The sequence below is a fragment of the Nicotiana sylvestris genome, chromosome 12, assembly GCF_000393655.2.
Source record: "Nicotiana sylvestris chromosome 12, ASM39365v2, whole genome shotgun sequence".
NCBI lineage: Eukaryota > Viridiplantae > Streptophyta > Magnoliopsida > Solanales > Solanaceae > Nicotiana > Nicotiana sylvestris.
The window spans coordinates 8,673,433-8,690,731 of NC_091068.1; the positions used below are offsets into that span (position 1 = coordinate 8,673,433).

At 33.7% G+C, this 17,299-nt stretch overlaps 1 protein-coding gene and 1 non-coding gene across 2 annotated transcripts; both read left to right on the forward strand.

Annotated features, from left to right (window-relative positions):
- The first annotated feature begins 1,485 nt into the window (after nt 1-1,485).
- TRNAW-CCA (transfer RNA tryptophan (anticodon CCA)) lies at nt 1,486-1,557 on the forward strand. Its single transcript has one exon. It is a non-coding gene; the product is annotated as a tRNA-Trp (tRNA).
- Nucleotides 1,558-7,113: 5,556 nt separating this feature from the next.
- Nucleotides 7,114-17,235, forward strand: LOC104216743 (heat shock factor protein HSF8). The gene is given in 3 exon segments (XM_009766862.2): nt 7,114-7,697; nt 15,753-16,953; nt 16,956-17,235. Coding segments are annotated over 3 exon segments (1,551 nt in total). The 5' UTR covers nt 7,114-7,415; the 3' UTR covers nt 17,024-17,235.
- The last annotated feature ends 64 nt before the right edge of the window (nt 17,236-17,299 follow it).

Sequence of the window (17,299 nt, forward strand, 5' to 3'; positions counted from 1 at the left end):
TTGGGGGGGGGGGGGGGGAGAGAGAGATTGAGCGTACAATAATTAATTAATAGTATAAAAAAGAAAGCCTAAGGAAATGTGTCACAAACGTAGTAAAGGTGTTATTGTAAATAATGGAGGGACAATTACCAATTTAATAATGAAGAAGTGTTATCAATTTATCCCTAACGTTATTTGTAATTCCAAGAGTGTCCATGTTCGTACCGTTGTTCGTACACCCAACTCTTATTTCTAAATAATAGTAAAATTTGATATATTTCATGTTAATTATTCTTTTAATTGGTCCTTCAGTTGAGTTAACTATATATTGATGATTATATATTTTGGTATTTTAATTATTATATTTAAAAAAAATAATGTATGATATAAATTAATATAAGATTTGATAAAGTTCTAATATACAGCAATGTTGTTAGTGGAAACAAATATCATCGAACTTATAGTCAAATACAAACTTTATATTGCAAAACCAATATATTGCTATTTGTGTACAATGTATATCGAGCTAAACAATATCTTTAAGACGATGAAAATATCATTGTTCCACTACCTTTTTATGAATATGTGTGTGAATTTAGTATAAATATACTGATGCAAACTTATTAAAAAATAACTAAATGGAATTTTTAAATCATGTAGGTATGAGTCTAGGGGTGTGCATTCGAATCGGTTTATTGATAAATCGAATCGATTATTTGTTATCGGTTTATCGATTTATCGATTTCGATTTCGATTTCAAAATTTTCCTTATCGATTTATCGATTTCGGTTTCGATTTTGTCCTCTTCGATTATCGGTTTATCGATAAACCGATAAGCTACAGTAAATTTTTTTTTATTTTCTTTAAAATTTTTTAAATTTTTTAAATTTTTTTTACCCTTATTCTATAATACCCTTTCCTTTACCCTAAGTCCATAACCCTATTATTTCTTCTACCATATTTAAGGAATGATCATATTTAAAGCTCAAGGGAATGAAGTTCAAATTAATGGAAAACAGAATTAGTCGTGATGATGTATTTTGATTTTTTGTTTGTTTATACCGTTGGAGTGTTGGTGGCATACATTTGATCCCTTACTTTAGTTTCGTTGCATGTGCTTGTTGACACAATTTTTATGTTATAAACGGTGCTCTTCTTATTTTAGCTTCCTTTTGTCCATATTAGTTAGGTGTGTTTGTAGCGATATACTTTCCGTGGAATCCCGTAAAAAATTTTCTTATTGGTGTAATCGATAACCGAATCGATAAGCCCCAAAAATCGATAAATCGAAATCGAAAAAATCGAAACCTTATTGAAACGATAACGATAAGCATATGTACAAATCGATAATCGATAAGTAATTATCGATAAGGGTCAAAATCGAATCGATAAATCGAATGCACACCCCTAGGTATGACTAAAGTTAGGTCCAAGTGTTACAAGGAGACATTTTTGTAATTAAGAATTTTGTATAAGAATAATTGAGGAGGCAGAGCTTAACATCCGGGATCCGTGGCGCAATGGTAGCGCGTCTGACTCCAGATCAGAAGGTTGCGTGTTCGATTCACGTCGGGTTCAATCCCCCCGAATCATATATGATCCCATTTCTTTTTCCTAAAGAAAAATATCCACATTTATCCCTTAATTTTTATTGTGGTTCAAACTAACCAATTTGGACTTTTGTTATGCGGTCAAGTACAGAATACAATGTTTGGGAGTTCAATTCCCACTATGCTTTTCCTTTTCTCCCTTCCTAATTTTCCATAGACGACAACTTTTTTTTAAGACAATGCAAACACTATTTTGCAAGACTAAAAGTTTTTGTATTATATCATTGTAGATAATCTCCTCTTAAAAAGATTATAATTATGCCTCGATTTTGAGCAATTTAGAGTTGGCTATATGATTCTTATCTCAAGCTGCTAAGTCTATAATAACAATATGCTCAGTATAGTCACGCAAGTAAGGTCTGCGGAGGATGATGTATACACAAACATTACTCCTACTTTAAGAAGGCAAATAGGTTATTTCTCATAATCACACCAGGTAGAATAAGGAAATACGACAAATGAGAATTTATAAAAAAGAAATATTAATCACAGTACAAAAAAAAATCGAACCAAAAGAAACATTACGTTGTATTAGAAGTTTAAGAAATAGAAGTACGAGAATCTATTTATACTACAGGTACGACAAAGAATTATGCTTGACGACTATCTAACCTACTACCCTAATCCTACATATCCACACCCTCCTATCAAATATTACATTGTCGACAAGCTAAAGATGTCCCATGTCCAGCCTAATCACCTCTCTTCAATACTTCTTCGACCTACCTCTAATTAACTCTCCTTGGTCCCGCCATAGACAACCTCTCACACCTCCTCATTGAGGCATTTATACATTTTCTCCTCACACGTCCGAACTATCTCGGTCGCGCTTCCTGCATCTTGTCCACCACTGAGGCCACTCCCACCTTGTCATGAATATCTTCATTCCTAATCTTATCTCTCTTAACATGCCATGCATCCATTTCAGTATTCTCATTTCCGCTACTTTCATCTTACGAACGTGAGAGGTCTTAACTAGCCAACACCTTATACAACATAGTTAGTCTAACAAGCTTTTGTGTAGAACTTACCTTTAAGTCTCGGTGTCACTTTCTTATCACACAAGACGCCGGATGCAAGTCTCCATCTCACTCATCCCGCTCGAATACGATGAGTAGCATACGCGTCAATCTCCCAATTACTATGGATTATAGACCAAGACGCTAAGTCCAATATAACAAAATTTAATTTCTCTAACATTTTAAGATTTATACATTAAAGATGCAAATTTATCTTTAAATAGATTACTCTAGAATTTCGCATAAATTAATATATACATATATATAGAGGGGGGGGGGAATGGAAAAGATGACTTGGCACTCTCTAAAGCCAAGGATCTCATTTATCTTTTTTTTTTCTCATTTTTTTGACTTTCTTCCTTTTTGAGATGTCAAAAATCCTCCATTTAATATGGTTCATTTCCTCCATCCCTTATTTAAGGTGTTTTTACACAAAATAACTCCCATATAAATTTATTGTCTATAAGTTACTATAATAATTACTATTATTTATTGTGTATACTAATTGGAGAATTGAAAAAACCATCCATCAATTCTCAAATTTCTTCGTATCTTTTCCTCTCTATCATTAAAATTGAGGTTATTTGTTTCACTATATAAGAATGGACAACCTTTTGTGCAGCAGCCCGTTAATTATCCTTTTTTGAATGCTTTTGTAATGAATTGAAATAACCCCCTATGGGAGGACATTTTGTTTGGTCTTATCTTGATGGCATGAATGGAAGAGTGTTGTTGAAAATGAGATCAGTTTTGTCTTCCTTTCTCTTTATAACTTTACAGAATTAGATTAAATTTGTTGACATATCATTAGTTTTTTTCCTCTTCAATTTATTATTATAGCTTCATCGTGCAAAGTTTTTATTTGATTAGTTCACTTCTTTCTTCTAATTTTTTTTTTTGTTGACGAGGTTAATATCTTGTGTCTTCAGGCCAGGATGTTTCAAAAAGTGTAAGCAGGGAACGAAGAAGTATACCGGCATGCTACTTAAGAAATGTAAGTAAAATTTTTAAGCATATGATTAGTTTTTCAACTTTTTTTTGTTGATAAAAGTCCTCGCTTTTTTCTTATTAATCTATTTTTTTTCCTTGCTTATTGTGATTTTTTTAGTAATAATTACTTAGGCGCCTATATATATATATATTGTGATGCATTATCCCAGGATTAGTAGTACAAGAATTTTTGTAATGCAAATATTATTGACTCAGAGAATATAATTGAGGGATTAACAATACAAGAGATTATAATATATGAATTGTAATGTAGATATTATTTTCTATTGAATATTTACTTTTTTAATTTGTATTAAAGTCATTATACAATATATATCTTAAAATATTTGCTTATTCTTTTAACAAAATAAACTCGTGGCTACTGCAAGGTTATTTTATTTTATTTTGTTGTTTTAATCCATATATTACTAATTCTCATATTCTTATTTCATATTTTATTAAGTTTTACGGGGAAAAAACTATTGAATCAAATATTGTAGTAGTATTGAGATGGATATTTTATACAATGTATATCACCGTTGGCTCTATATCTTTACTGCAACTTCTTGAAAACTATCTGAACATGAAGAACTTTTCCTTCTTTTTACTTTTTCCTGTATAATGTCAAATTGTCAAAGAATATATGCTACTACTTTTTGTCTTCTACCCTCCTAAAGTTAACCAATATATAACAATGCCTGCGTACAGAATTATCTTGTATGCACATTTATCAAATTTATTTTCATCTAAACTAAATTTAAAAAGCATATTCATGAATAGTTCTCCCACATTTTTTATATATATAAAAAAAGAGCCTTGGTATATTCATATTCTTCACGACCGCGCAATAATATTTATCTAATTTCTGATGTTTTTGGCTTTTTACCTTAATATTTTACTAAAAAATTCAATATATTCATGAGTTTACAATAGAATTTAATGTGTACCAATAAATGTAAAATAAATACTAATAAAGAATTGTGAAGGCAATAAATTATGATAGCCAGATTCAAATATATGTCTCTTTTTTCTCCTTCTTCTATTTAATTACCTCTCCTTTAAATCTCTTACATAACCTTTCAGTTCTAAAATTAATTCTCACCTCTTAGAGTAAACTTTCAGTTACAACTTTATATATGCTTGCATCACTTGTAACTGCGGAATTTGAAAGAACTTTTCACCATTAAATTCGAAACACCTCTATATAATTAGAAACACCTTATGCATTCACCATCTTAATTTTTCACAAACCAAATCGAAATCTTGTGCAATATAATAGCAGAAATATATAGATACAAGGATGAACAAAGTAAGGGAATCAACACATTAATAATCCAAGGCCATTTGTAATTCCAAGGAATCATCAATGCTCTTACTAACTTGACCTCCAATTGATTATCATTGGGTGAAGGAAAAAGAAGAAAGGAAACAACAGGCGGAAGTTTTGTATAGAAGTTTGCTCATAAACTACAATTAATTTGATATATTTGTGTGTATGTAATATTTTATCTTGATATCTCTTCTTCTTCTTTTTTTTTTGGTTGAAGCACTTTGAATTTATAGGAAATAATGATGAGACTATTTTAAGAAAAAAATGCATTTTAGAAATTTTGCATAAAATTAGGATGAGATTAAGGGGAGAAAAAGAAAAATAAGAACAAACAAAAGGAAAAGATAAGAGAAATAGAAAAATCTATATTATATTAAAAGCACGAAGGCCCTAAGCGAAATATCGTTCGTCTTATTTACCCATTTAAAATAGAGTTCACACTTGACAAAATGGTCATTTTATTATTTTTCTTTATATAGTATTAATCATTCAATTTACTTTCCTAATATTTAGAAATAGTCATTTAATTACTTTCTTATTTAGGACCTTGATTTAGAAAAGTGAAAAACACATTCCTAAAATTCCTACCATAAGTAAATGAGAAAAGTACGTTTTAGAGAAGGAATTAAAATATCTTCGATTCCTAAAATCTTAAGTTAATTAAAAGAAAATATATATTTCAAGAAGGAATCAAATTATTTTAAATTCTATTTTTTCCTATGCATAAATAGAAAAGGACAATACATTAAAAGGAAACTCTTAGCTACTTTTTTTATGAGCAATTTTTCGGCAACTTTGTCAAACAAAAAGTAGAATCCTTTATTCCTTTTAAAAAAAAACTTTTCTATTTACATGCTAAATTTTGAAATGTTATATATTTACTTTGAATATGTATAATTATGTAATCCATAAATATAATTATTTAGGAAGGGATTGAGTGGAATGAGTTCTTTTGGAGTGTTCCTACTTTCTCATGTGGTGCATAAGTTAGAGTTAAATAAATCTTTGAGATGAGAAGAAACATAAGACTCAAAAAAGGGGATTAAATTGGGAGTGTGTGGCTGACGGCCTACGAAGATGACTGAAATACAGATCGGTTTACCTAAATTATAGGAGTGTATAGGATACATGCAGAATAAATTTGTTCTTTTTATATATATTTTATTGATTAACACGATAGACACGTGCAACGCACGTACACTAAAAACTAGTTACTAGAAAGGGGAAGGAAATGGAATATTCGGCCAAAATTGGAGCTTAATTTGAGAAGTATAAGAAAAATTACTTTATTTATCCTTTTTCTTTTACTATGAGAAACTTTTTATAAAAAGTACTAATAACTATATTAAAAAATTATTAAATGTACAAACGAAATATTACTCCCTTTGATTCAATTTATGTGAACCTTTTCGGATCATGAGGAACAAACTGACTAATTTTTAATGTAAATTCGGACATAAAATTTTCAAAAATTTTAAAAATAAAATTTATATATGCAGAAACTAAAGTACTATATATCATAATAGTTAATAACTCAGAATATTTAAAAAAAATTAAAAATGTGCTCAAAGATAAATTTATTGGACTTTCAAATAGTAACATATGCACATAAAATGGCAGAAGGAATATATATTGACATACATAAAGATGAAAAAACATTTATGCAAATACATCTATCTATATATGCAAACACATTCATGAAAAGTGAAAGTACTTTTATTTGAAGTAGGAAGATGATAAGTATAAGAAAAAAAAGTTTCAAAAGCATTATTACTATATTTTAATTAAAATATTTGCACATGAAAAATAATTTTATAACCGCGCGAAGCGGCCAAATACACTAGTTATTTTATACCGCTAATCAAATATCACATCAATCATGCAATGATTATTCTTTATTATGCTGCTAATTAAATATTGCATTATTATGTGAGTTTTATGTGGAGATTAATAAGTCCAATATCACAACCAAATGACCTAAATAAGAAAATAGACATCACACAAGAAAAAGAAAAAAGAATTAAAGAACGAAAAAGCAAAGGGGAGTGAGCGGCTTTCATTTTTGCCCCCGCAAATTCCGGACCAAACAACAAAACAAAGGGGTAAATTAGTCATTTCGTCTTTACCTCTGTCGTGGCCATTGCACAAATTAACCAGTTCGTCCCTTTTTACTCCGCCAGTCCAAATTTTATTCAATTTTCTCACGCACACACCCACACCCACACTTCCCCCTACCCCCACCCTTTCTCTCTCTAAATTCACTCGCTCGCACACACTTCTATCTCTTTCTCTCTCTAAAAATTAGGGTTTTTTCTTTCCACCTCCATTAATGGCTAACATGCCAAACCCTACTTAATCCCTCAAAAGCATCTCTCCGTACAAATTGTACATATCAATTCATATATTATAATGTGTACTTTATTTATTATCCAGAGTTTGATTTGATTTATTATTATTTTATCTTAAGCACCGACATAGTTATTGTGAATGGAGTCCAATTCTTCCGCTGCCGCGGACGGAGGAGGAGGAGCACCGCCGTCAAAGTCGGCTCCGGCGCCAGCGCCGATGCCAAGTGCGAATGCGCCTCCGCCATTTCTGGTGAAGACGTATGACATGGTGGATGACCCGAGTACGGATAAGATCGTGTCGTGGGGCCCAGCTAACAATAGCTTCGTGGTTTGGGACCCACCGGAGTTTGCTAGGGACCTTCTTCCTAAGTACTTCAAGCACAATAACTTCTCCAGCTTTGTTCGCCAATTGAATACTTATGTAGGCATTTCTTTCCCTTTTCCTTTTATTGAGTTTCATGAGTCTTTTTTTTTGATGAGTTTCAGTTTGACGCACTAACTGTGTAAAGATTATTTAACCTGTTAGATCAAGCTACTTACATTTCTTGTATATAGGTACTAATTATTGCTTATTAAATGAAATTACCTCCAATTACTTTTGTGTGACCTGATGGTTTAAAAAATCTTTGGACCGTCCTTGTATATATGCGCTGATTGTGTAAAACTATAGAGCCCTTTGCTCTTTATTGGGTTCCATTTAAGTTCTATATATTGACGGTGTAAAAAGGATATGTACATTATCAGGTCATTTAACTGGTAACTATAGTTAATTAATTGTATATAATAACCCTTGGTTAGTAACCTGGATTAAATGGTAAACAACCTGCTATAATAGGTAAAATAAGCTTATGGCGGCTTAAATCCTTTTTGATATGATGCATAGGTTTAGTTTTTTTGTCTAAATTGAGCCAAATAGATGTGGAAAACTTGTTTATCTGATCCCAATTAGTTTGTGACTGAGGCGTACTTGTTGTAGTTCATCTGAGTGATGTTGAATTGGGCCTTAATATATTGTTATTTCCGGAGATTTAGATTGTTTTCAGCGGAAAAGGTTCCAACTTCTTGTGCTATGTGGTCTTTTCTTTCCTGTTGTTTTTGGTGATTGCTAATTGGAAGCATTATGTTCAATCTTGTGATTAAAATCTAATCAACTATCTTGTTGCATTAAAGAATGACGTTCTCGAAGACATGTCGTTGTTTTGCTATGTATAACATGTGCATTGTTTTTGTGACTAATTTCCTTAATTATCCACTTAAGCACATCTTTGGGTGTTGTGCCTTGCAACATATTTTTTTTTTAAAACTATAGCTAGTGCAATCTAACTTCGTGGATTAATTGAGTTTCAATCTTTTACTACAAGATCAATATAGGATTTAGTTCCCCTAAGATAATAAAGGATATTACATGAAAGTTGTGCTTATTGTAGCCCCGAGGTTTGGTCTAGTGTAAGAGCGTAACATGTGATGTGTGGATTAGGCGCAAGTCACGGGGTCGAACCTTGCTGCAGATAAAAGCCTGGTATTTAAGTGGAGAGAGGTAGAGGGACGGGTCCTTTATCCACCGGATTGCGAACCTTGCGCCACTGGCCCTAGGGAATTTATTGATTCTTGAAAAAAGTTGCTCTTATTGTGCCATCAAGTAGATAATCTATCAGGAAGCATGGATATTTCTGGACCACAGTAAAATTGATTATGGGACTGTCAATATCCGCATCATGTTTTGACAATGATAACTTATCTTGTTATTGCTGCCCTTCCAAATTGAAAAGGGGTCTGATATAGTAGCTTCAGTTTTTGATGCTCTTTGATGTCTATATATCTTTGTCCCTAGTGCACTTCAAGGCTTGATGATCTAAATTGGACTAAAGTTTAGTGATGAAGTAAGGTTCCTTACCCTATCTTCAGTTCTTTTGTTTAGTGATAAAGTAAGGTTCTTGACCTTGTTTCCAGTTCTTTCTTCATAGAAAAAGGTGGTTATGTTGCTTTTTGTGGATTTAAATGTTGTAAAAGGTGATTGATAGCTGTGTAGAGGGGTGGGGGGTGCAAGAGGGGCTGGAGGGGAATGAGTTTGTGTAGCAGATATATGGAGGCCTTTGATCTATTGTAGGAATCCTCTTTGAAGGTGCCAAAGTGAGTGAGGAATGTTTGGAGGAAGCAAATTGACAAATTTGGAAATTCATTTGGAAATGTTTCTAATATCATAGGACAGAAAAGTTTAATGTCCTAATACTTTTGGGTGCCATGGCCTCACCAGACTATTTGGTTCATCTCTAACTATCATGTAAAGATGAGATTCCGCAATATTGTTAGGTAAATGGTCAAGGTTAAGACTTTTTGCAGTTTGCACTTAGCCTTCAACCTTCAACAGGTGCCCTTTCATCCATGTTTCTCTTAGTAATCTTTTGATGCTCTTGTTCTCACCCTTGTTGAGCATCCATATCATAGATGCTTGTGTTTTGCCTTGGAGGTCAAAGAAATATAATCTCCATGTTTTACTAGGGATGATCCTTCATCAGCGGAGGAAAGGAATTCTTACTGGTGAAGAGTGACACTAGCTATTTTGTAATTTATCTGCTCATTCCGGTTATTCACGAAAGTGGCTTAGCATATTAGGCATATAATAGGACTTCTTGATGTGAATGTGAAATCTTAACTCTCTCAATCTTCTCTCTGAACTTCCGCTTTTCTTCTTAAATTCTTTTTGTTGACATTTTCCATTTAGTCATAGAAACCTATCATGAAGCATCCTTACTGATGCTGTCAGATGCAGATCTATTGGGGGGAAGTATTCTGAGCAAAGGAAAATAAAATTGTGTAAGGCTAATCTTTTGGCATTCTCCAACTTCTGTACTGATTAAAAGATACAAAGAGGAAGAAAAAGTTACAGGGCTCTTTTATGTAAGATATCTGTAGGAGAAGTCCCTTTTATATAGTGTAATTCCATTTACGAGAACCCAAAAGGGAAACACTTGATTCTTAATGGAATGAAAAAAGAAGTCTGGGAAGTAGCAAGACTGCCTTTCATGCCAATATGGTATAATTTTGGAGTTTCAAAAATAAGTTGCTAATAATTTGTAATCAAAGCAAAATAAATGTGTCAAAGATGGCAGATAGGGAATCAACATGAATCAAGGAACTGACATAAATCAGGAAGTGGTTGATACTTGAATATTTGTAGATTCCTCGACTGTTAGTGGAATCAATATAGAAATTGAGAAGCAAGCAAGATGTGGAGTCAAAATAGAAATTGGGAAGAAGCAAGATGACCTTTTGTCCCATAGGGTACAATGTTGGCTGGTTAATAGTGACTTGTTTAAAAGTATCTGTAGTTTAACTAAGAGTTAGGATTTTAGGTGGTTATAGGGAGGGAAGAAACTGTGGTATTGTTGGATCATCACCTTGGACGCTAAGGTAAGAAGAACGACAACAATAAAAGGTATAAATTTTTTTTCTTTATATCTCTGTAATTTCGGCCTCATTAGTACATCAAAAAAAGTGTGAATTTTAGGTTGAAAAATTACTCAAGGAGACTTGTCACTCTATTGCTTTGGTGCTAATCATCATGTCCAGAATAGAAAGGTCTTCTCTCTTGCACGCTTGTGTGCAAGATGCTTATTTGGATGGGCTGGATGATCTTAATTTGTTGTTATTCCTTCTGTGCCCAGAAGACACTCCATTTTTCCCTCCCCCTTTTAACATATTTAATTATTAATATGTATTTTGTTTAAGTTTATCTTATGCAAAAAAAAAAAAATTGTTTTAAGTTTAGATGTTTTATGAAGGAAAAGTATAAATGTATTTGTTGATTGATTTTTCCTTAGACTTTGGATACTTGATCGATCCACTTACATCTATACGTCAATATTGATCACTACTGAATAATGATAATTATATGGCTCATTATCAAGGTTATTTGAGATTCTAACTTAGTTCGGGTAAATTTTTTGTACTTCTAGAACTTCATTGAAGATAAAGCAAAGAAAGAAGCTAGTGCACTTATATTTGTAAAGAAAATATATTTAGAGAAGGATTATTTTGAAGAACACACCATTTTAGTGGGGGATATAAAATTTATTTTCCAATTTTTTTACCTTCTTTTGCTTTCCTTTTTCCTTTTCTCTTTCTTCCTTTTATTCTTTTCCTTTAGTCATCTTTTTTCGACTTTTTACCATGATCTGTTTGATGCTACTTTTTCTCCTCTTTGCTTATCGCCTTTCTCCCCCCTCTTTCCTCCTCTTCTTCTCCCCTATTCTTCCTTTCCACCTTTTCTTGAGTCGAGGGTATATTAGAAACAACCTCTCTACCTCTCCAGGTAGGGGTAAGGTCTTCGTAATCATTACCCTCCCCAGACCCCACCCGTGAGATTATACTGGATATGTTGTTGTTATCGTGATCTGTTTGTTTTTACCAATAGTATCTATTGTTCCCCTTTCTTTGTATTCCAAAGAATCCCTCACATCTTCTATCATGCCTTTTTTGTGATCAATAAAATCCTTTGCCATGATTAAAACTTTTTTTTTTTTAATATTCTTTAGAAGCTCTCTCATCTCTCTATCACATCTCTATTACTTTTTGGTCTTACAAGACTTCTTTTTTGCTATCTCCTATTACCTTTTTGTCCTCTCAAAGACAATTTTCCTTTTATTATCACTTCTTTATCACCTATTTGTTACCTTTTTCTTTCCTCAATACTTGCTCCTCTGTTCAAGAAATCTTCCTTTCATTATCGCATCTCTATCACCTTTTTGTTACCTTTTTCCCAAATACTAATTTTTCCTCTTCTCAAGAATTATTTATGTCACATATCTATCACATTTATATCAAAAAAGAATAGAATAAGGAAATAGCTTCATATTAAGACTTGATTATTGGTTATTCCTTAACATATGTTCTTCAATCAATTAAGAACAACCATTGAAGAAGAAGAGCTTCTACCACAACTCTCAATCATTCCAAATAGTGGAAAAATGAGCCTAAGAAGACGAAAATGTGATTAAAAGGTGATAAGATATTAAGGTTAAATGTTATCTGAGTGATAAGTTCGTTTGGCGTGACTATGAGAGTTGGGGTAGTTTTCGTTATTGAGAAGCTCTTCCTCTTGGTTGTTCTTAGCTAATTGATAGAAGAGTATAAGATTATTTAAAGCTATTTCATTTCCTCTTGTGATATAAAAGTGATAGAGATGTAATGGTGAAATGAAGTGTTCTTGAGAACAAAAAGAGTCTGGGAGGAGACAGAGGTAACAAAAAGGTGATAAAGATGTGATGATGAATAGAAGAATTATTGAGAAGAGGAAAATGAAGTTTTAGGAGGACAAAAATGTGATTGGAGATGGGAGACGTTCTTGAGAAGAGTGAAAAAGAAGTCTTGAAAAGACAATAAGGTGGCAGGGACGTGATGGGATGAGTTTTTGAGAAGAGCAAAAGAAGTTTTGGAAGGACAAAAAGGTGATAGCTATGTGATTGAAAGATATGAGAGCTTCTTGGGAAGACAAATAAAAAGGGAAAAGACTAGAGTTATTAGTCGAAATAGGAATCAACAGTGAATGGACGAAAAATGTGACAAGAGGAAGAGAAGGAAATGAAGAAAGAAATGGGAATGAAAAAGAAAGAAGATGAAAAATAAATTTATATTTGCCACTAAAGTGATGTGTCTCGAAATAATCCCTTCTAAATATATTTTCTTAACAAATACATATGCATTAGTTTCTTCTATATTTTATTTTCGATACAATTTTAAAAGGAAGTACTAAAGAAATGTAGCCAAGCTAAGTAAGAAATATTTTTCGACAAATATTATTTTTGATTTTGCTTCACAAAAAGATCTAATCTTATCTAACTTAGGGAAGATATTCTCTCACTTTTTCGCATAAGATAAAGTTAAATAAAATACAACAACAATAAAAACAACAAACCTAGTGTGGTCTCATAAAAGAAATAAAATAAAAGTTAAAAATCAGATAACTTGAAAAAACATAGGGAAATAATTCAGTGTACATGCCATTCTTGTTATGCAAACATTTCTTTCAACATTAGATCTGTTTAGCCTTGCTTGATCTTAGTTGAGAAAGATGCTTGCCTTTTGAAGTGCTACTGAGAGAGACATCTGTTGTATTTCATTATGGTTTCTGTTTACTTGTGGAAGTTCGTGAAATTGGTTGCCTTAAAATCAGACTAGCTTGATGCATTTCAATGACGGATCCAAGTAACGTTGATTGCGCAGAATGGGGACATGGAATTTGCAATGCATCTATTATTTGTTGTCTTGAATCCATATATTTCAAACAAAAGAACATTAGCTTGTTTTCGAATTAAGGTTTTATATTTCCTGACAGTCCCCATTTATGGGAGTACATTGGGTTTGTTGTTGTTTTTGTTGTTGTTATTTCCTGGCACTAGGGCTGTCAAATTTAGTCCACGCCCAAATGACTTGCCCAACCTCTCCAAAGGTTGGGCTAGTTATTGACACGCCCATTTATTAAACTCAGCCCATCTTGACTCAACCCATTTAAAGTTGGGCTGATTTTTAGCCCAAATTGATCCATGAGTAATTTTGTCGAAATACCTTAGAAATATTTTTTTTTGTTTGATATGTTATATATGGCCGTAATAAAAAAAAAGAGTCTTATTGAGTAATTATACAATTCATAAAAAAATAATACATATTAATTAAAGCTTGGTAAGAGTTGGGCGGGTAAAAATGACCCGCCCATTTATTGACACAACCCATTTTGACCCGCCCAAAATCGGCCCAACTCGCCCGTTTGACACTTCTACTCGACACCATTAGGGGTGGGCCTATCAGTTATCTATTTACAAATATCATAACCCGATAACCAAACCGATAAGATATTGGTTATCGGTTAATCAGTTATCGATCATTATCGGTTCGGTTATCGGTTTACCCGATAAGATAAAACAACTAAAACAGTTTCGCAATGTATAAAACAGTTTCGGTATAAAACTGTTTTGCTAAAACAATTTTATAAGATTTGCAATGTATACAACATTTTCGGTAAAATCAGCGTTCTTAAGATCTTCTTTGTTCAAACGACTAGCAGTAACTCTTTGTACATCGATATCTGCTTTTTTACTCTAGTACAGAATTATGTATCTAGATTAAAATTTTTATTAGTTATGAGATACAAATTTTATAACAACTGACATAAGATAACTTTGTAACAGCTCAACAATTAAAGCACACAACAAATCTCACTTCAACTTTCAAACAAACTAAGTAAAATCCAGAATGCTTTCAAACAAATTAAGAAAAAGATGAAGACGAAGCCACTAAAAACTTACACGAAGAATCAAGATGAAGCTGAAGAATGCGACTGAGAAATGCGACTTGAAGAATTTGATGGATCTGAGAAATGAAGTGAAGATGCGACTGAAGAGTGAAAGAAAGAAGCAGAGAAATGTGACTGATGTCTGCCCGAGTCTTGACGAGCTGACTGGTGAGGGCGTGAGGCAGAGAAACTGAAAAAGATAGGGAAATCAAAGAGTGAACTATGAATCATGAAACCCTAGTATGTATATACTTAAGGGTAAATTAGTAAATTAGTTAATCCTTATTGGGTTATCGGTTTTACCCAATAACAGAATTGCCAAACCGAGCCCGAACTGATAACCCAATAAAATAAAATTTAACCCGTTACTGAACCATTAATCCTATAACCCAATAAATAATTAACGGTCCGGGTTATCGGTTTTACCTGATATATGCCCACTCCTAGACACCATAACCTATTCACTGTTTTTTAATTGTAGTGCTATAGCGAACTGGCAAATTGGTGAATACATACAATCGTATATAGCTAGATTATCATGTATGCTCTACACCTTAGGAAGGCCATCCTCATCTGTTCAAGTATTTTACTTTTGCAACGTTCAGTTCTGTTATTTGTGTGTCAAAATATGTGCACATAGTAATGTGAAGACGGAGAGCTTGTGCATATTTATCTTTGTGATATTAGTGAATGATGTTAGGCCACTCAAAAACGGAGTCATATTATCCTCCAATGTAGAGTTTAGAATTCTTACAACCACTGTGTCATATTTATGACACTGATCTTGAAGCTTGCTGAAGGAGTAGACAAATTCCTCTCCAAAATACAGAGCATAGCCATGTTAGAAAATAGAGAGCGCAACCTTTTTACGGGGCTAACTCCACTGTCTAGTACTAAATGTGGTTGCAGGGATGGTTTCCCTTGAGCTGTCATAGGTTGAGTTTGATTTACTATTGAGATCCCTTCCATCGAGTGTGGGTGGAGATTTGAATTGTTTATTGATATTTTTCTGCTTGCGAAGGAAACCTGACGAGTGATCTTGATGACAAACAAATCTATTTGGTAAACTTCTTGGTTGATTAATTACCTTTAATTCGAAAAACTGGTGCAATGATCTTTGTGCTACTTATCAAACTCCTACTCATGCTTTTGTATTTTTCTCTTTTGGGGGTTTTTGATGACAAACAGGGTTTTAGAAAGGTTGATCCAGATCGCTGGGAATTTGCTAATGAGGGATTCTTAAGAGGTCAGAAACACCTGCTTAGAAGTATAAGTCGGCGTAAACCCGCTCATGGACATGCTCAACAACAACAGCAGCAGCCACATGGACAGAGTGCATCTGTTGGGGCGTGTGTTGAGGTTGGGAAATTTGGACTTGAAGAAGAGGTTGAGAGGCTGAAAAGGGACAAGAACGTGCTTATGCAAGAGCTGGTTAAGCTCAGACAACAGCAGCAAACTACTGACAATCAGTTGCAAGGGATGGTGCAGCGCCTTCAGGGTATGGAACAACGACAACAACAGATGATGTCATTCCTGGCAAAAGCTGTTAACAGCCCTGGATTCTTGGCACAGTTTGTACAGCAGCAAAATGAGAGTAATAGGCGCATAGCTGAAGGCAGCAAGAAACGGAGGATTAAGCAGGATTTTGAACCACAGGATCATTCAGTTACCCCTGTGGATGGACAGATTGTGAAGTACCAACCTGTGATGAATGAGTCAGCTAAGGCAATGCTTAGGGAGCTTTCAAAACTAGATTCTTCTCCTAGACTAGAGAACTTCAACAGCAGTCCTGAAAGTTTCCTGATTGGTGATGGTTCACCACAATCTAATGCGTCTTCCACTCGTGTTTCAGAAGTCACTCTTCAGGAAGTCCCACCAACTTCTGGCCAGCCCTTGCTGAGTACAGCTTCAGCAATTGCCGGTCAAAGTTCATCTTCTGAAATTACCAATAACCAGTTTTCAGACATAAGCTCATTTGTAGAAGCTCAGGATTTGCCTCCTGTTTCGCTTTCTGCGACAGATATGATTATGCCTGAGCTATCACAGTTACAAGAAATCTTGCCTGGAAACAATATGGATATTATCGAATCTGAGATGGAGAATGATTCTTTCATGGATTCTTCAGTCGGAGCGAACGGGAAAATGCCATTAGAAATCGGTAGTTTCTCTCCTGATCCTCAAATTGAATGGCAGACTGGTTTGCTGGATGATATACAAGAGCTTCCTGGTGTCGGTGACCCCTTCTGGGAAAAGTTTCTTCAAAGCCCTTCCCCCGGAGAGACAGAGGAGATGGACCCTGTTGCAATGGATGATATTTCCAATGAAACCAAGCCACAAGAAAATGGATGGGACAAAACTCAGCACATGGACCAGCTTACTGAACAAATGGGGCTACTAACATCAAACAATCAAAAACTATGATCTGGTTATCAAAGAAAATGTACATTGAGTTATGTTAGAAAATTCAGGTAGTGTCTGTATCGTAAGTCACTTGGCCTTTACCTATAAGAGAGCTGCTAATACGCACTTTTGGTCCCTGGGCTCTTTGCACATAGGGGACCTTGTTAGCTTCTAGTTTACCCTGTTTTTGATCATCTTGATTTCTCTCTTCTTCTTGACATAAAGCTGAATGGATCTAAGTTTACATTAAATCGACGTTTCTTTTGTCCCTTCCCCTTTCTTTTTACATTCATGCACACAAATATGTAAAAATATGTATCGGTTGTTCCAGTTGT